We start from the raw sequence: 20314 nt of genomic DNA on the forward strand, positions 1-20314 counted from the left end.
GACCTTTCACTAGATTCACCAACTGATCAAAGCTCTTGGAATCTGGAGCGTCGGGTGCCGTTAGACTACGAATTGGGCCGTGTGTTTTACTGCCACATGTCGAAAAGAGCCTGTCTCTCTTCCTCTCTCGATATGTTGTTGGCCAAAATGAAAAACGCGAGGCGTTCAATATAATGTGACCAGTCATCGGTGGTCTGATCAAATGGTTCAATGCAGCCAAATTGTTGCATTGAGGACGATGACTTTGACGACTACGGTGAGGGTTTACAATTGTAATGTACTAACAATCGGCCTGCAGGGCATGGCTGATTCACTTCAGTTGAGCTTTCATGGCTTTCCTTGGTGTCATCGACCGGTCATGTTTTGCCTTGTCGCCAGTTGTTATGTTTTATTGTGGGGTCGCTTTGTTCGCGAACTGGTTGCACGCTTATCTGTTGGCAGGTGAGTTGATTGCATCTGCAGTATATTGCAAAGACCAATATGAAATGAAGCACATACTATTTATTTATACAAACAATAGAGCACTGTCATGATGTGTGCTTCTCCAACTGGACCCTACTCTAGACTAACATTAACCTGGTAGCCCGCGCTGCACAGCTATTGGGTCTTACAGTCACATGGTCGATCTGCTCACCTCTGAAAGGTGTATTACACCTCAGATTGCCACACTGACCAATCTTAAAAAGCTGTCAGGAAAAGCATTTTTTGTTATCTGCTGCCAGTGACTTAGCAGGCTGGCCCATTTGGCAAATGTGTTTTCAGCTTCTATTGCTGGCCAATACTGAGTTAACAGATCTTAGGTAATTCAGATGCTGCAATTGAGGCCAATGAGCCTGTACCAGTGGAAGTTGGTTCGAGTTCCTGGGCTGGATTTTCACAGTGAGGGTCGGAAATGGAAGTCAGGACCACTTTTGGGTCCCAACCCTACCCTGGGGTGCAGTGGCAGGGGAACAGGAATGGCCCCCTGAGACTCCAGGGGGAGAGGGTATGACTCCCTAATTGATTTGGAGATAGGTTTGACACCCAACTAAAGCTGCGGGTGGGAACGGAGGCAGGACAACTGAAGCGTGGACCTGATTTAAACTGTCCACCATTTGAGTACTGAAGCTGCAGAGGGAGAGATCTCAGAATATTTCAATTCCACATGGTCTGAGCACGGCCAGAAGCCTGGAATTCAGGGTAGAGCAGCCTTGATTTTTGATGTGGACCTGGAGGTCATGCTGGAGGCCATGAGGGAGAGGAGGGAGAACCTCTCCTTGGGGGTGTGGCAGGAGGAGGCCACCCTCCCAGACCAATCAGCTGTGTGTGTGCAATTACATCCTTCCTGTAATGAGGTGACCAGAACGGCACACAATACTCAAGTTGTGGCCTAACTAATGTTTTATATAGTTCCAGTGTAACCTCCCTGCTGTTATATTCTATGTCTCAGCTAATAAATGAAAGGATTCTACATACCTTCTTAACCACCTTATCAACCTGCCCTACTACCTTCAGGGATCTGTGGACATTTACTCCAAGGTCCCTCACTTCCTCTACACCTCTCAGTACCTTCCTATTTATTGTGTGATCATTTGCCTTGTTTGAACTCCCCAAATGCATCACCTCACACTTCTCTGGACTGAATTCCATTTGACACTTTTCTGCCGACCTGACCAGTCCATTGATATCTTCCTGCAATCTACAGCAATCCTCCTCGCTATCTACCACATGGCCAATTTCTGTGTTGTCTGCAAACTTTTTGATCAAGGTATCTTCATTATTCACCTCAACAACCACAACTCTGCATTTGATTCTTCTCTGCATTGCTTCGGTAATCGTCCAATACTTGGTTCCATCTGTCAAAATTGGTGTGATGTAGCACTCCAGGATTCTCAGCTTTGTTTTCAAGGCAAATTTTGCATTGATCATAATCTTTTTCATTTTTTGAAATTCATCTTTGGCATTCCAATCCTTCATCCTATTTTTTGGTTGCATTTTCTGCCCTATGTTAACATACTGAAATGTCTGGCTTTTTAATTTAAGGGGGTAATTCAGAATATGCAGAATAAGTACATTCCTTCTATAAAGAAAAATTCCAAGGGGAGGACCCACCATCCATGGTTAACTAAAGAAGTTAAGGAAAGCATCAAACTTAAGGAAAAAGCATACAACTGTGCAAAGATGAGTGGTAGGTCAAGTGACTGGTCAGAATATAAAGAACAGCAGAGAATGATTAAAAGGTTAACCAGGAGAAAGAAATTAGAGTAAGAGAGGAAGCTAGCTAGAAATGTAAAAACTGATAACAAGAGAGTTTCTACAGGTATTTAAAAAGAGAGTAAGTAAAGTGAGTGTTGGTCCTCTAGAGAGTGACAGTGGGAAGTTAATAGTAGATAATAAGGAAATGGTGGATGTAATGAACCAATGTTTTGCTTCTGTCTTTACTATAGAGGATACAAAAACATTCCAGTAATAGCTGCAAATCAGGAGGTGGAGGGGAGAGAGGAACTTAGTGAAATTACAATCACTGGGGAAGTGGTACTGAGTAAACTGATGGAGCTGTGGCTGACAAGTCTCGGGTCCTGATGGACTTCATCGTAGGATCTTAAAAGAGGTGGTTAATGAGGTAGTAGATGATGCACTGGTGTTAATTTTCCAAAGTTCCCTATATTCTGGAAAGGTTCCATCAGACTGGAAAGAAGCAAATATAACCCCTTTATTCAAGAAGGGAGGGAGACAGAAAACAGGAAACTATAGGCCAGTTAGCTTCACATGGGGAAGATGTTAGAATCAATCATTAAAGAGGTTATAACTGGGCACTTTGAGAACCTCAAGGTAATTGGGAAGAGTCAGCATAGTTTTGTGAAAGGGAAACCACGTTTAACCAATTTATTAGTTTTTTGAAGGAGTAACATGCATTGTGGATAAAGGGGAGCCTGTAGATGTACTGTATTTAGATTTTCAGAAGGTATTTGTTAAGGTGCCAGGTTATGGTTATTGTGGAAAATAAAAACTCATGGCATAGGGGGTGACATATTAGCATGGGTAGAAGATTGGCTGGCTGGCAGAAAACAGAGAGTATGCATAAATGAGTCCTTTTCTGATTGGCAGGATGTGATGAGTAGAGTCTTGCAAGGGTCAATGCTGGAGCCTCAACTTTTTACAATTTACATCAATAACTTAGATGAGGGGAGTGAAAACATGGTAGCTAAATTTACAGATGACACAAAGATAGGTAGGAAAGTATGTTGTGAAGAGGACATGAGGAGATTGCAGACGGGTATAGATAGGCTGAGTGAGTGGGCAAAAATCTGGCAGATGGAGTATAATGTGGGAAAATGTGAAGTTGTTCACTTCGGCAGGAAGAATAAAAAAGCAGAGTATTACTTAAATGGAGAACGGCAGCAAAATTCTGAGGTGCAGAGGGATCTAGGTGTTCTAGTACATCAGCCATAAAAAGTTAGTCTGCAGGGATAGCAAGTAATTAAGAAGGCTAATGGAATACTATCCTTTATTACAAGAGGAATTGAACATAAAAGTAAGGATGTTATGCATCAATTATTAATGGCCACCATGGCCAAGCCTAGGAGCAAGTTAATGAGGAGGTCCATTAAATGGCCTACCTCTCTTCTCAGGAGTGGCTAAAGATCACCCCCTAAGATATTGAATCAGGGGCTGCAACCTTACACATTCAGCATAGGCTGATGATGCACTCCAGTCCCTGTGGTGCCCACTGGTTGCGGAAGGCCTCAAGCATATCAGTGGACACAATGTGCTCCCTCTCAAGGGACACCCGGCTGTGAACGTAGCCACGGAAGAGGGGAGGACGGTCGGGTTGAATGACCCTCTCAACTGCCTGCTGCCTGGACCTATTAGTGGCCACCTTGGCTAGACCCAGGAGCAGGTTAACAAGGAGGTCCTCCTTGTCAATGTGGCAATCACCTTGTAAATGATAATTGCTAGTTAAGCAGGTGATGGGCCTTGATTGTCCCATCTAAATAGAATAAAAAGGACAGTGTGGAAGCTAGTTGGAAGTCAGTAGCACTGAGGAGTTGTCTTGAAAATAAACCAGCTTGAACAAAAAGAGCAGAGTGAATTAATTCTTCCATTACAACCTCTTATTGTGAGTAACACTCCTCCCTCCCGGCTCCGGGTGACCAGAGATCAGGAGTGTGGGGCTGAAGTGCCACCAAAATTTGAGAAGCAGCCCCTTCAAATAGGGGTTGAAACCTCTGACAATCGATGTAAACTCCTCAAGGCCTGACTCTCTTTATGTGCTCTCTTGGAAACCAATTAAACAAAATAAAGAAATAAGCTAATAAATTGACAGACCTTAAATGGGCACTGTAACAAAAAATAAAGCTTTCAAAGGAAACTTATTAAAGCAAAATTGTGCTCCTGGGGCTGATGATACACTCCAGCCCCTGTGGTGCCCACTGGTCATGGAAGGCCACAAGCATTCTTCACCAGGACACCCGGGCATGAAACGTAACTGCGAGAGAAGGGCAGACAATCGGGTCTAATGATGCCCTCTCCGGCCTGCTGCCTGGACCTGTTAAAAACCACCTAGGCCAGGCTCAGGAGCAGACCCATGAGGAGGCTCTCTGCTCTATCCACCTCTCTCTACACTGGATGACCAAAGGTCAGGAGCGTGGTGCTGAAGTGCAACTAGAAATTGAGGAGCAGCCCCTTCAAATAATCAAACAGGGGCTGAAACCTCGGGAAGCCTCCAGAAACATGAAAAATGGACTCCTCAAGGCCGTAGGAATTACAAGCGGCTTACCAAAATGTACCACCTCACATTTATCTGTATTGAACTCCATTTGCCAGTTATTTGTCCATTCTGCATGTCTATTAATGTCCTCCTGTAATTTGTTGCAGACAGCCTCAGTATTTGTAGCATAAAGTCTGGCTAGGGTTAATGTGGGACTGAGTATAGTACGCCCACACGTTGATGGGTGCACCCTGAGTCAGTGTGGTGTTGGACAGAACCATGTGCAGATCCAAGCATGGAGACAGCAACTAGCTTGTGCCCTTTACTATGGACAGAATTTTGCCCTTGGCGTGAGGGATCAGCGAGGTCGGGAAGCCGACTGCCACCCATGATCGACAGTGCACCGCGATTTCACGCTGGGCGGGCCAATTAAGGCCCGCCCAGCGTCATACGCGCGGAGCAGCTTGTTGAGGGCGAGCAGGCCTGGTGCAAACTCTGCGCATGTGCGCGAGAGAGAGCTGAATAATCTCATTGAGGCAGCTCCGTGACTCTGTCACATGTTTTTAATTAAAAAATAAAGTTTTTATTTTATTTGTTTTTGCTTTTTGAAACCTCATCCCGCCCATGGACGAGGTTTCCAAAAAAATGCAAAGGCTGCTTGGCCTTTTTGCCTGCCCGTCAACCATTAGATTGAACGGGCAGTGAAAAATGAACATCAATTGATAACTTAATGGCCTTAATAGGTCTTTTAATTGTCGGCCCTGGTGCGTGCCCACTGACCGAACTATTGCACAACTGCGTGTTGATGTCGGCACACTCAGCTGATGCCATCACGCGTCATTTCACGCTCAGTCAGGTCAGGCACTCGCCCGCCCGCTGAGCTAAAAATTCTGGCCTACATCTTTGTAAATAGTTTTATTAGTTAATAAAGACTGACAATCAACCTGCCTCAGACTATGAAGACTTCATTAAAACCTACTGAGATGTAAGCAACACCCCATAACAGTATTGGCTAACCCTCCAAGCCAGGGAATCAACCCTGGTTCAGTGAAGAGTGCAGGAGGTCATGCCAGGAGCAGCACCAGACCTACTTAAAAATGAGATGACTAATTCCAGACCCATTGAAGTCTCATGGCATCAGGTCAAACATGAGCAAGGAAACCTCCTGCTGATTACTATGTCACCATCCCCCTCAGCTGATGACTCAGTGCTCCTCACTGATGAACACCACTTGGAGGAAGCACTGAGGGTGGCAAGGGTGCAGAATTTACTCTGGCTGGGGGACTTCAATGTCCATCACCAAGGTTGGCTCGGTAGCACCACTACTGACTGAACTGGCTGAGTGCTAAAGGTCATAGCTGCAAGACTGGGTCTGCGGCAGGTGATAAGTGAACCAGTAAGAGGGAAAAACATACTTGACCTAACCCTCACCAACCTGTAGATGCATCTGTCCATGACAGTATGGGTAGGAGTGACCACCGCACAGTCCTTGTGGAGACGAAGTCCTGTCTTCACATTGAGGATACCCTCCATCGTGTTGTGTGGCACCACCACCATGCTAAATGGGATAGATTTTGAACAGATCTAGCAGCTCAAAATTGGGCGCTGTGGGCTACCAGCAGCAGCAGAATTGTACTTGAACACAATCTGTAACCTCTTGGCCCAGCATATCCCCCACTCTACCATTACCATCATGCCAGGGGATCAACGCTGATACAATGAGGAGTACAGGAGGACATGCCAGGAGCAGCACCAGGCATACCTAAAAATGAAGTGTCAACCTGGTGAAGCTATAATACAGGACTATTTACATGTCAGACAGCATAATCAGTAAGTGATAGACAGAGCCAAGCGATTCCACAACCAACAGATCAGATATAAGATGTGCAGTCCTGCCACATCCAGTCATGAATGGCGGTGGACAATTAAACAACTCACTGAAGGAGGAGGCTCCACAAATATCCCCATCCTCAATTAAAAGCAAAATACTGTGGATGTTGGAAATCTGAAATAAAAACAGAAAATGTTGGAAAAGCTCAGCCAGTCTGGCAGCATCTGTGGAGAGAGAAAGGTTAACTCTGTTTCTCTCACCAGTGATGCTGTCAGACCAACTGAGTTTTTCCAGCAGTTTCTATTTTTATCCCCATCCTCAATGATGGAAGAGACCAGAACATCAGTTCAAAAGATGAGGCTGAAGCACTTGCAACAATCTTCAGCCAGATGTGCCGGGTGGATGATTGTCATGAAGAGATATTAATGTCTATAATGTTATTGGAAATTTTTGTTAAATTGGAATTGTAGTTGGGTCTGTGTCTATGTGTGTGTCTGTGTGTGTCTTAATTGGATTAAAGGCAGCTAGTCTGGCTGCTTTGATATATGGTAATTTTGAGATGTTAATTAGATAAATGTAAGGAGAAGAAGGTAAAGGGTAAATTTGCATTTGTTGAATAAACCATTCAAGAAAGTGGAAGTAAAATCTTGCACCTAGCTGGTAGACGCCAAGCAATGTGTTTATATTACTAATAAAATTTGTGGGATGAAAATGTTATTGTTAGAAGATATGATGTTAAAAGCCTAGGATACCATGGAAAACTTACATTCAAAGGAAAAGCTAGGTATAAATAGAAAGGAGTTTGTGTGTGTAAGGCAGAAGCCTTTAAGATCTAACCAGCCTGTAAGCCTGCAACTGTGTCTGCAAAGGAACCAAATGGCAAGGGACCTCATTTTGAATTTGTAAGGTCAAATGTGCTTTGCCTGGTGCCTGTTTAAAGTCTATGGGTTACTGTTGCCTTGGTGAAGATTTGCCTGGGAGTGATTAATTTGGGGATTTGTTTAGAAGTTATTATGGTGGTAATTTGTAGACATGTGTATGTGTTTAATTTGTTGTTAGGTTAATAAATGTTTAATTTACCTTTATATAAAAAAAAACCCTTTTGTGGCTTGGTGGTCTTATTCCTGAATTCAGAGCTGTATCTCAAACATACCAATTGAAAATATAGATTATGACAATTGTTCAAGTTTTCCTCTGGGATTTAAACAACTCAGCCTCTACCATGGTCTGTGTCATAACAATGATCCATCTCGGACTCCTGCTGAGGTCCTCAGCATCACAGATGCCAGCCTTCAGCCAATTCGATTCACTCCACGTGATATCAAGAAATGGCTGAAGGCACTGGATATTGCAAAGGCTAGGGACCCTGACAATAATCTGGCTATAGTACTGAAGACTTGTGCTCCAGTACTTGCTACACCCTTTGCTAAGCTGTTCCAGTATAGCTACAACATTGGCATCTACACGACAAAGTGGAAAATTGCCCAGTTATGTCCTGTACACAAAGAGCAGGGCAAATCCAACCTGGCCAATTACCGGCCCATCAGTCTACTCTTGATCATCAGTAAAGTGATGGAAGGGGTCATCAACAGTGCTATCAAGTGGCACTTATTCAGGAATAACCTGCTCACTGACACCCAGTTTGGGGTCTGCCAGGGCCACTCAGCTCCTGACCTCAATACAGCCTTGGTTCAAACTTGGACAAAAGAGCTGAACTCCCGAGGTGAGGCGAGAGTGACTGCGCTTGACATCAAGGAGCCCTAGAAAAACTAGAGTCAGTGGGAATCAGGGGAAAAACTCTCCACTAGCTGGCGTCATACCTAGTACAAAAAAAAGATGACTGTGGCTGTTGGAGGTCAGTCATCTTATTTCCAGGACATCACTGCTTTAGTTCCTGCAGCGTCCTAGGCCCAGCCATTTTCAGCTGTTTCATCAATGACCTGCCCTTCATCATAAGGTCAGAAGTGGGGATGTTTGCTGATGATTGCACAATGTTCAGCACCATTCACGACTCCTCAGATACTGAAGCAGTCTGGGCCATATGCTCAAGACCTGGAAAACATTCAGGCTTGGTCTGATAAGTGGTAAGTAACATTCGTACCACAGAAATGGCAGGCAATGAACATCTCCAGCAAGGGAGAATCCAACCATTTCCCCTTGACATTCAAAGGCCTGGTCATTGCTGAATCCCTCACTATCAACATCCTGAGGGTTACCATTGACATGACCAGAAACTAAACTGGACTAGCCGTATAAACACTATGGCTACAAGAGCAGGTCAGGGGCTGGGAATTCTGCAGAGAGTAACTCACCTCTTGACTGTCCAAAGCCTGTCCACCATCTACAAGGCACAAGTCAAGAGTGTGACGGAATACTCCTCACTTGCCTGGATGAGTGCAGCTCCCACAACACTCAAGAAGCTTGACACTGTCCAGGACAAAGCAGCCTGCTTGATTGGCAGCCCATCGATCACCTTCAACATCTATTCCCTCCACCACTAACGCACAGTGGCAGCAGTGTGTGCCATTTACAAGATGCACTGCAGCAACCCAAGGGTCCTTCGACAGCACCTTCCAAACCCAGGATCTCTACTACCTAGAAGGACAAGGGCAGCAGTTACATGGGAACACCACTACCTGCAAGTTCTCCTCCAAACCACTCATCATCCTGACTTGGAAATGTATCGTCGTTCTTTCACTGTCACTGGGTCAAAATCCTGGAACTCCCTAACAGCAATGTGAGTGTACCTACATCACATGGACTGCAGCGGCTCACCACCACCTTCTCAAGGGTAATTAGGGATGGGCATTAAAAGTGCTGGCCTAGCCAGTGATGCCCACATCCTGTGAAAAGCTGAAAAAAAAGACCTGATCAAACTGAACATAGAGCATATTCCAGCCAGTCCATAGCAGACAAGCATCATTTCTTTGTTAAAAAGCAGGAGGGACAGATTTTGAAAACCCAGTGACAGGCCTCTTTCAAAATTGCACCAGCCACATTGTAGTTTTAATGGTCAGAGCTTCTTGATTGCACTCCGAGATTCTTAACACCTTTTAGCCCTAGGTGAAGACAGTGAAAATCCACCCGTTACTCCATGTTCTTCTGGCAAGTGTCCCAGCTTCAACACTCAACTCATCCAAACACTGCTGCCTGTATCCTATTCCACACCAAGTATTGCTCATCCATCACTTTCATCTGCTGACCTCCATTGTCTTTTGGTCCCCTAATTCCTCCAGTTCTTATCTTTGTGTTTAAACTTCTCCAAAGCCTCACTCACTGTACCTTTGTTACCTCCCTTGGGCCCATAAACCCTCTTACATCCAAACTGTCAGTCCCTTTGAGTTTTTGTGAATCCTCCCTACCTTTATCCATACAGTTGCCTGTCCCCACACTTTGAATTCCCTTGCTAAATATCTTCAGCCCTCAACCATCCTCTCCTTAAATCCCATTTTGTTCACACTCTCTAATTTCTGCTCTGGCTTTTTATTTATAATATTGTGCAATGCTTTAGGAAAACTTTGTAATGAAAGGTGCTGTATAAATGGAAGATGTTCTTGCTGCAACAGTAAGGTTTTATATTCTATTGGCTTTTATATTCTATACCTCTTTATGATAGATCCTAGAATTCTATTAGCTTTTATTTACAGCCTTATTATCTGGAGGTGCTGCCTTTAGTGCCCGGTGAATCTGAACCCCCATATCCCTCTGTGTTTAGACATTCCCTGTTGAGGCCTCTGTGTGACGATTAACTTGAGCAATGGTTTGAGGCTTTTTATTTGTTTTAAGTTCCAAAGCAGGTTCCAGGAATCGAGAGAATAAGGCAAAACTTTTCTCTAACATTGATTCCTATTTCTGTGTAATGGGAAAAGTTGGGAATGACTCAAAAAGGATAAAAACAGTTTAAAAGCAACTAAGTCCAGGTCTTTTAAAAGAGCAAAATAAGCCAACTTGTTATGGTTCTGGATTTAACTCAGCTGCAGTAGATGTTTTCTTATGCCCAATAGGAGTAAAAACAGGCCGGTGTTTGAGCAATGGGACTTGTGAAGTATATGCCTGGTGCCCTGTGGAAAGCAGCAAACTACCAAGGTAGGTTTAGAGGCCTAAAATGATGTCTATCTTCATTTATAGGATCAAATAAATGACTGCAATTAATCCGCCAATCTTTCTGTTCAAACGGAATGCAAAGAATGGAAATTTGACCATTTTTCTTTCCAATCTTAATAGTTAGAAACTAATTGATATATTTTTACATTCCACCTGCTCAGTCTAATTCTGAATGCTGACATCATTTCTACTTGAACCACTAACCTTGGAAGTGAATTCCATAGCTTCACAACTCTCTGTCTGAGGAGATTTCCCTTCCCCCTATATTCTAAATCCCTTATTGTTTAATTTTGTAGCTCTAGAACCCAGTAAGTGGAAACAGCCTGCTTCTTGTCTCAGCTTTTTATAATTTTATACACTTTATCATATCTGTGTCGTTCTAATGAATAGGCTCTAATTTTTGTATTTATATTTCCTCATACCTGGCAACATCCCAGTGAATCCACACCGTACCCTCTTTAAAGCCCCAATATCCTTCAGATAGTATGGGTACCAGTGCACCCAGTACTGTAACAGGTTTTAGTACAGTTTTACATTCTACTGGCTTTTATATTCTACAGCTCTCTATGATAGAACCTAGAATTCCACTAACTTGTATTTATAGCCTTATTAACTGAAGATGCTGCCTTTAATGTTTTGTGACCCAAACCCCAAATCCCTCTGCTTCTCACAGCACCCAGCCTCCTTCCATTGTAATAAATGTTATCTTTACCAAAATATTTCACTCAGACTTGTTGGCATTGAATTCCATCTACCATCTACGTCTTTTTTTTCTCTTTAACATAGGTACGTGATAATTTCATCCAAATTCAAATTCTAACATTTCCCTTACTCCAAATGTTAAACTAATAGGCCTGTAATTACCTGATTAGCTAGTTTTCCCCTCAAAACATGGGACTAAATTAGCCGCTCACTCTCCAGTCCTCTGGCTCATCCATTTTCTGTGGAACCTGAAATACAATCTGGATTTAATGTGGCTGACAGGTCTCGCCCACTGGAGACAAAATCCAACAGGAGACCTGATTCTGCCCAGGTAAGAGCCTGATTACCTCGGAATTGCGTCTGGCCTCCTGGAGAAAAGCGACATGGGGCTCCCAGCGGTTCTCCAACAGGTGGGCAAAACTCCCGTCACCCACATCAAATCCCGGTCTATATTTCAGGTTGCAGATAGAGGTGATTGTAAGTGGGATAGTTTTCTTATGGGACCATCCTGTAGTTTTGATTGTCCCATATCATGTATTGTTTCTTTCCGGGATGGCATTTGATCTGTAGTTCTAAAGCTCTGATTGGCCAGTGTTCTCAGAGTCTACCTGGAGTCTGACCTTGCAGCTCTGTGTCTCTTTGTTATTTATGTATTTGTACCGGGTTCCCACTGTCGGCTACAAGGTGGCATTTGGAGCCCCTGGAGAAGCAGCCGAGCTTGAAGATTGCTGGTTTGAATCCAACCTCAGTTATGAATTCTTTGGTTTCATGTTAATGACCCCCCACACGTCACACACCCTTTGCCCCTCCTCTCATGGTCATCAGGATCCCCATCACCCTGGTCCCATGGCCATTTAAAGGTCTTGAGGGGAGGAGGTGGTGGTGGTGGTGGTGGCATAGTGGTATTGTCATTGGACTACTGTTCCAGAGACCCAGGGTAATGCTCTGGGGACCAATGTTCAAATCCCATCACAATGGTGAAATTTTTGAATTCAATTAAAAATCTGGAATTAAAAGTCTGATGATGACCATGAAACCATTGGCAGTTGTAATAAAAACCCATCTGGTTCACTAATGTCCTTTAGGGAAGGAAATCTGCTGTCCTTACCTGGTCTGCCCACATGTGACTCCAGACTCACAGCAATGTGGTTGAGTCCTAAATGCCCTCTGAACAAGGGCAATTAGGGATGGACAATAATTGCTGGCCTAGCCAGCGACGCCCACATCGCATGAATGAATAACAAAACAAAAGCCGGGCTCCAGGTGGGAAGGCTGTCCTCAAGCCTTCCTGCCCTGGATTTGATCGGGAGGAGGTGGCGGGATTGCTACCCTGCATCCTTCTGTTGATCACATGGCCTCCTGCCTCTGAACCTGACACTGAGGGGCCAACCTTAATTTCTGTTCATAATTTCCAGGGTCTTGTCAATTTCTTTTCTCCTGTACTTTGGGTTCCTGGGTTGTATCTGCTTGGGCTTTGCCTTCCTTTAGTCCAACTAATTTATCTAAATGTTTTTTGAACCATCACTATCTTGCTCATCTCACTTTAAAACACTTCAAGATTCACTTCTCCTTTTCGATCTTTATCTTGACAAAGTAGTTATTTCATATTTGTTTATATCCACCATCTACAAGGCGCAAGTCAGGAGTGTGATGGAATACTCTCCACTTGCCTGGAAGAGTGCAACTCCCACTACACTTAAGAAGCTTGACACCGTCCAGGACAAAGCAGCCCATTTGATTGGCACCACATCCACAAACATTCACTCTCTCCACCACTGACACACAGTAGCAGCAGTGTGTACCATCTACAAGATGCACTGCAGGAATTCACCAAGGCTCCTGAGGCAGCACCTTCCAAACCCACAACCATTGCGATCTAGGACAAGGACAGCAGATAAATGGGGACACCACTACCTGCAAGTTCCCCTCCAAGTCACTCACCATCCTGACTTGGAAATATATTGCCGTTCCTTTACTGTCACTGGGTCAAAATCCTGGAACTCCCTCCCTAACAGCACTGTGGGTGTACCTACACCACATGGACTGCAGCGGTTCAAGAATGCAGATCACCACCACCTTCTCAAGGGCAACTAAGGATGGGCAATAAATGTTGGCCCAGCCAGCGAAGCCCACATCTGGTGAATGGATACAAAAAGAAACAGACCATTTGGCCCAATAGGTATATGCTGGTGTTTATGCTCCATACCTTCACACCAATATCCTTCTCTTTAGTCAAGATCAATATAAATTATTTATTAAATACCTCTGCTATTTTTGATTATCATCTACAAATTGACAATCATCCCCTCTTGGGTCCCATATCACTTTAGAAGTTCTCTTTTACTGATATATTTGTGAAATTTCTTGTTCCCTTTGAGGTTTTTTGACACTTCCTCCTTGCTCCCTCTTAGCTTTCCTTAACCTGCTCTCAACTTTTTCTCACATTCTCCTTTAGTTTCTCTTCATTATTATACTCATAGTTCACCTTCCTCGATTTTATTGGTTTCCAACCTCTTCATTTATCAATACTATCGGTAGATTTATTTTAAAGGACTCTCCTTATTTTGGATCTTAACAATTTATTTTTTTTAAACATTCCACTGTTACATTATAATCCTGTGTGACAATTTCTCTTTCCACCTGCCTGTAGCTCACTCAGCACCTTTTTGAACTTTGCCCCATTACAATCTGACTTTCTTGTTTGTTAACTGACCTCTTCACTCTGTGGTTAAATATTAAATCACATCATATTGTGGTCACCACTTCCCAGGTGCTCACTTGCATTTAGGTGAGTAACCGGATCTGTTTCAATGCTCAGAACCACATCTAGGAGCACATTCCCCAATGTCAACCAACTAACTATCTGTTTAAGGGAGCAGACCTGCATGCATATCAGGAATCCCATTCTTTTTTCTCCAATTCTTTCTTCTTTGTCACAATTAATAGGGTTGATTTTGATTCTGGACATTGAGTGGGTGTGAGACAAGTGGGACAATAATTGATTGAGGGAGGATAGAATCATTTTGAAGGCCAATCCTTTTCTTCCTCTCACAATTGAGCTGCCCATAAATTTCCCGTCAATAACAGGCTGTCAGTCAATCAAAGGATGGAATTTCTGATAGGCATAAAGGGCTGGATTTTCATGGAGTCAAGGAGACGACTGACTGGGTGGGACCCGGATCCGGAAGTCCTGCATCCATTTCCGACAGATTCTATTTTTGCCATGGGGGAACAGAGGCAGGGAAGCCCAAACTCAGCCAGGTCATTTGAACTCAGTGCTGAGTTCAAACAGACCTCATTTTTATTGTAGCAAAGGCCTTAACCCGCAATGTGGGAGTTACAAATCATAAGAAGTCATAAATGCTCTTGAAGGATAGATAAAGTCTGTAGAACTATCAAGCTATCAAATTACTTAAAGGCCAGCCCCTTAAAAAAACTGCCTACTTGTGTGTGTGAGAGTTGAAAAAAAACCTGTTCTACCAGTTTCAATAGCTGTTTTTTGACATAACCCTAAGTGCTATTATACTATTACATTATACTATTGTTAATGCTTGGCTGCTTTCCACAATCTATCATTATCACAGTGGGGGATTGTAAGCTCAAAGTTTCATTGACAGCTCAAAGAGGTCACTCTTAAAGATTAGCTATCTTTGAGGTGGGTTATGAATACTGATATTTGTTTGTATAAGGAATTAAGCTCTTGATGGAATTTAAATGTATTGAACGGGCTTTCATTAATGGAAATCTTTTTGTATAATGAATTCTATAATAGATATTTAGAAGTTTGGTGGAATCGTTCGTGCCCACTGGCGTTGGGCATGTTTGGTGGTGTGAATGGACAATATAGCAAGAAGACCAAAAATCGGTTTCACGACATCGTGAAACCAGTTTGCAATCATCCGCTCAGCCCGTCGATGGTGGGCTGCGTTTCCCACCATTGAACATCGGGAACCTCATTATAATATATCTGCATATCATTATAAGGCCAGCTCGTCAGAATCAACCCCCCACGCTGGATCGTCCATCCTCATGTTTCACAACAGCATATATGAGGCATGCATTTGGTGGGCTGCACTTTGAGGTGAACTCGGAGGTGAGTACACAGGAACGTTGCGCAGCCTTGCCCAGATCGCCTGTTAGACTTCATGGTTGAAGTACGTTGGAGACGTGGGGGCAAGGTCTTCCCTGCGGATGAGGTGACTTGGGGGATGTACGTATAGAAATATCATCTTCAATAAGGCAACAACCTTATAGACTAAATCCAGCAAAGTTATCACAAGTACAAAAAGCAATTGATTTCATACTTCAAAATGATATCATTAAGTCTAGTTGTAATAACTGGAGTTCACTTGTTGTATTGGCACCGAAAACAGATGGAACACAAAGACTGTAGGTGGACTATCGAAAAGTGAATGCGGTGACAAAAGCGGATTCATATCCCATACCATGGTTGGAGGATTGCATTGAGAAAGTGGGACAATCAAAATTTATCACAAAGATTGACTTGCTAAAAGGATATTGGCAGGTACTATTGTCGGAGAGGGCAAAGGAGATATCAGCTTTCATAACGCCAAGTGGACTCTATCAGTTTAAAGTCATGCCATTAGGTATGAAGAATCCACCTGCGATATTTCAAAGACTGACAAACAAAGTAATTGCGGATCTAAGCAATTGTGCGGTTTATATTGATGATCTAACTGTTTTCAGTCAGATGTGGGAGGAGCATTTACAGCATCTGAAAGAATTATTTACTCGACTACAAGAAGCTAATTTGGAGATGAACTTGGCTAAAAGTGAATTTGCAAAAGCACAAGTTACAGATCTGGGCCACACCATTGGACATGGTAAGGTGGCTCCAAGAGATGTGAAAGTCAAGGCTATCGGGGATTTCCCAGTGCCTACAACAAAACGAGAAGTTTTGAGATTTCTGGTAATGAGTTGGTTTTACCAGAAATTTGTACCAAATATTAGCCAAGTGGTTGCTCCACTGACTAAACTATTAAGAAAGAACAAGAAGTTTCAATGGACACTCGGGTGTCAGAAGTTATTTGATAGTTTGAAAACTATATTAACTACGACACCAGTGTTGGCAGTGCCCAATTATGCCAAGCGATTCAGGTTGGCCATTGACGCAAGCGATATAGGCATTGGGGCTGTCCTGTTACAAGAAGATGACACTGGAATTGAAAAACCGATTGGGTATTTTTCATGGAAACTGAATGTACAACAAAGAAGATATTCAACTATCAAAGAGACTTTGGGCAGAATTTTGCCTTCGGATGGCGTGTGGGTCCCATCGGCTCGGCGGCGGGCGGACAGCCGACCCCCGCCGCCGAAACGGGGCTCGCCGCCATTTTGAGTGGGCGGGCCAATTAAGGCCCATCCTGCGGCCTGCCCAACAGGAAGCACTATACACTTCCTGTGCGGGGGGGTGGAGGGAATCCCCATCTGTCAATGTGTGCTCTTTAGTGCATGCGCGTGAAAGAGTGCACTGCTCCCTAAGGCAAAGTCCTGTCTCAGGGAGATTCGTAAAAGGTAAGTAAAGTCTAAAAATTAGAAAAATATTAAAATTATTAACATGTCCCCCTCATGTGACAATGCCACACGAGATGGGACATGTTAATAATAAACACACAAAATTTATTACATTTTTAAAACACGGACATGAAACTTCATCCCGCCAGTGGATGAAGTTTCATGAATAATCTGGAACCCGCTGGGGCTCCTGGCCTGCCCGCCAGCCTTAAGCTTGGACGGGCAGGACTTTAATTATCTTAACTAGCCTCTCAATGGCCTTAATTGGCCATTGACACGTCGGTGGGCGGAAAGCTGATTTCGCTGTCCGTCCGACTTCCTAAAAATTTAAATGGCCCGGGATGACGTCGAGGATTCCTCCCGACATCATCCCACGTCATTTTCCCCTCGGCGAGCGGGCCCCGCCCCCAAACCGCCGAGGGGAAAATCCTGGCCTTTGAGTTTGGTGTTAGCATTGCAACATTTTGAAATTTATGTTGTAAGCAATTCATCAGAAACAATTGTTTGTACAGACCATAATCCTTTGAAGTTTTTGGACAGATTTTGTGAGAAAAGTGCAAGGCTTTTCAGATGGAGTAAATTGTTACAACCATTTAATCCATGCATTATACATATTGCTGGAAGAGAAAATCTGTTCACAGATGTGTTATCAAGAGTTTGAAGTTTAAAGGAAATTGGGACATTTGAAAAAAAACCTGGCCACTGAACTGGCGATAGTGTGAGATGGGTTACTAAAATGAAGCTGTCTTTTAGAATTATGATGGTTCATTTTTCGATAAGGAGGGGGATGTCATGAAGCTATTAATGTATATAATATTTTGGAAAATATTTTTCTTTTAAAATAATGGTTAGTCTATGGGTATGTCTTAATTGGATTAAAGACAGCTAGTCTGGGTGCTTTGATGGGTACTAGTTTTGATATGGAAGGGAGATAGCGTGTGTATGCATTTTCTGAATAGAGCATTCAAGAAGTGGGGTGGAAGCTTGATGCCTAGTAGCTACCAAGCCATATGTTTATATTACTAATAAAATTGGTACAATGAATGGGGTTTTATTATTAAAAGGTAAAGTTCAAAGAGGCTGGTGAGACTATGAGAATTCGAATTTAATTAGTGGTGGTAGGTATAACTTCAGTAGTTTTCGGGTATGCAGGCAGAGGCAATGTAAGATCAAAAGGCAGCTGCAAGCTTTCAACTGGCTCCACAGTGAAAAGAACCTAATTTTGAATTCGTAAGGTGAAAATGCTTTGCCTGGTGTCTGGTTAAGTCTATGGGTTGCGGTTGCCTTGGTGGAGATTAGTTTGGGAATTTGTTAAAAGCTATGATAGTATTAATTTATAGCCATGTGTACATTTATTTTAACCTGTGTAAATTAATAAAATGTTTCATTTAGTTCAATGTAAAACCTCGAGAACTAATGGTCTGATTCCTGAGTTTAGAGTCGCACCTCAAACATAACACTTAAAATTATAGCTTATGACAGTTGTTTAAAGTTTCCCTCTGGGATTTTAAAATAACTCCACTTCACCAACTGCATTGGTCATAATACATCATCCCAGTTTCAACCAGTCTCCCCCGTGGTTCAAGCTAACAGTGCAGCCTTGCAGTGCGGGTTAGGAGAATGCCTGCGCCTGAGCTGAGAGCACAGCATGCAGTCCATTGGGCAAAGCTGCTGCCAATCGGTCAGGTGGAGTATAGCGGAGGTGGGTGGGGTTTCAGGCACCCATACAGCTTACTAAACTCTGGCCATCCAAGTGGTGGCCAGCACTCTCTGGGATGCGTTAAGGGGCCTTCAGACTTAATCAAGACAGGGTCTGAGTCCACCCATACTAACCCACGCATCTCTCTCTTTTATCCTGCAGGAGGAGTACATCAGGAGCATGGAGCCTGGTGAACTAACTGCTTGCTTCGTGGCTTACAGAGCGTGGAGATTACAGAGAAGAGAGCAACAGAGGTGCCTGTCTGTGCAGAAAGAGGAGCAGCACCATCAGGAAGAAGGAGCGGCTGGGGCTTCCCCACATGCTGCTGAAGAGCCACAGCAAACCATTGCTGGTTGGTGCCTAGCTAGACCCAGCCTCTCATTCCTGCAGATAACTAAGAACCAGTGTCGCTGAAGACTGCGTATGTCTAGGGAACTGGTCGGTCACATCTGCCAGCTGCTGCAGGATTTGGTGCTAGGGGACACGGAGAGCATCCATTGCCAGTGGCTGTGAAAGTGACCGCAGCCTCAATTTTAAAGCCAGTGGCTCCTTTCAGGGCTCCACAGGTGACATCTGTGGGATATCACAAGCCTCCACCCACAAATGCATCCATGAGGTCACAGATGCCATCTTTGCGAGGGCACACAACTTTGTGCATTTCGCCTGGGACCAAGAGAGCCAGGATGCAAGAGTGATTGCATTTGCCCAGATCTCCGGTTTCCCACAGGAGCAGGGTACCATTAATTGCACTCACATGGTGCTCAGATCACCTTTGCGGCCAACTTTGTCAATCACAAGGGCTTCCATTCACTGAATGTTTAGCTGGTGTGCGAGCACCACAAATGCATCCCGCTGGTCTGTGCACAGTTTCTAGAGAGAGTGCATCACTCCTACATTCTCAGTTGGTCACAGATGCCTGACGTCGTCCAGGGCCCACAGAGACTGTAGGTTTGGCTCCTCGGGGACAAGGGCTACCCGCAGAGAACGTGGCTGATGATACCCGTGCGGTGGCCTCAGACTGCAGCAGAGCAATGGTATAATGAGGCTCATGCTGTAACCAGCAACTTGGTGGAGCAGACCATCAAGATCACAGAATCACACAGTGCAGAAGAGGCCTTTTGGCCCATTGATTCTGCACTGACATGTGAGAAACACCTGACCTACCTACCTAATCCCATTTACCAGCACTTGGCCCATAGCCTTGAATGTTATGACGTGCCAAGTGCTCATCCAGGTACTTTTTAAAGGATGTGAGGCAACCTGCCTTCACCACCCTCCCAGGCGGTGCATTCCAGACCGTCACCACCCTCTGGGTAAAAAAGATTTTCCTCACATCCCCCCTAAACCTCCTGCCCCTCACCTTGAACTTGTGTCCCCTCGTGACTGACCCTTCAACTAAGGGGAAAAGCTGCTCTCTATCCACCCTGTCCATGCCCCTCATAATCTTGTACACCTCGATCAGGTCGTCCCTCAGTCTTCTCTGCTCCAACGAAAACAACCCAAATCTAATCAACCTTTCTTCATACCTTAAATGTTTCATCCCAGGCAACATCCTGGTGAATCTCTTCTGCATCCCCTCCAGTGCAATCACATCCTTCCTATAATGTGGCGGCCAGAACTGCACACAGTACTCCAGCTGTGGCCTCACCAAGGTTCTATACAACTCCAACATGATCTCCCTACTTTTGTAATCTATGCCTCGATTGATAAAGGCAAGTGTCCCGTATGCTTTTTTCACCACCCCACTAACATG

The 20314-nt window shown here is 44.0% G+C and overlaps 1 protein-coding gene across 1 annotated transcript in view; it reads left to right on the forward strand.

Annotated features, from left to right (window-relative positions):
- p2rx5 (purinergic receptor P2X, ligand-gated ion channel, 5) overlaps positions 1-20314 on the forward strand; it is a 132112-nt gene that overhangs the window by 35925 nt on the left and 75873 nt on the right. The window contains exon 5 of the mRNA XM_078547835.1: positions 10526-10607. Coding sequence (XP_078403961.1) covers positions 10526-10607 — 82 coding nt within the window. The remainder of the gene's footprint in view (positions 1-10525; positions 10608-20314) is intronic.

Source organism: Cetorhinus maximus, chromosome 9 (genome assembly GCF_964194155.1).
Source record: "Cetorhinus maximus chromosome 9, sCetMax3.hap1.1, whole genome shotgun sequence".
Taxonomy (NCBI): domain Eukaryota; kingdom Metazoa; phylum Chordata; class Chondrichthyes; order Lamniformes; family Cetorhinidae; genus Cetorhinus; species Cetorhinus maximus.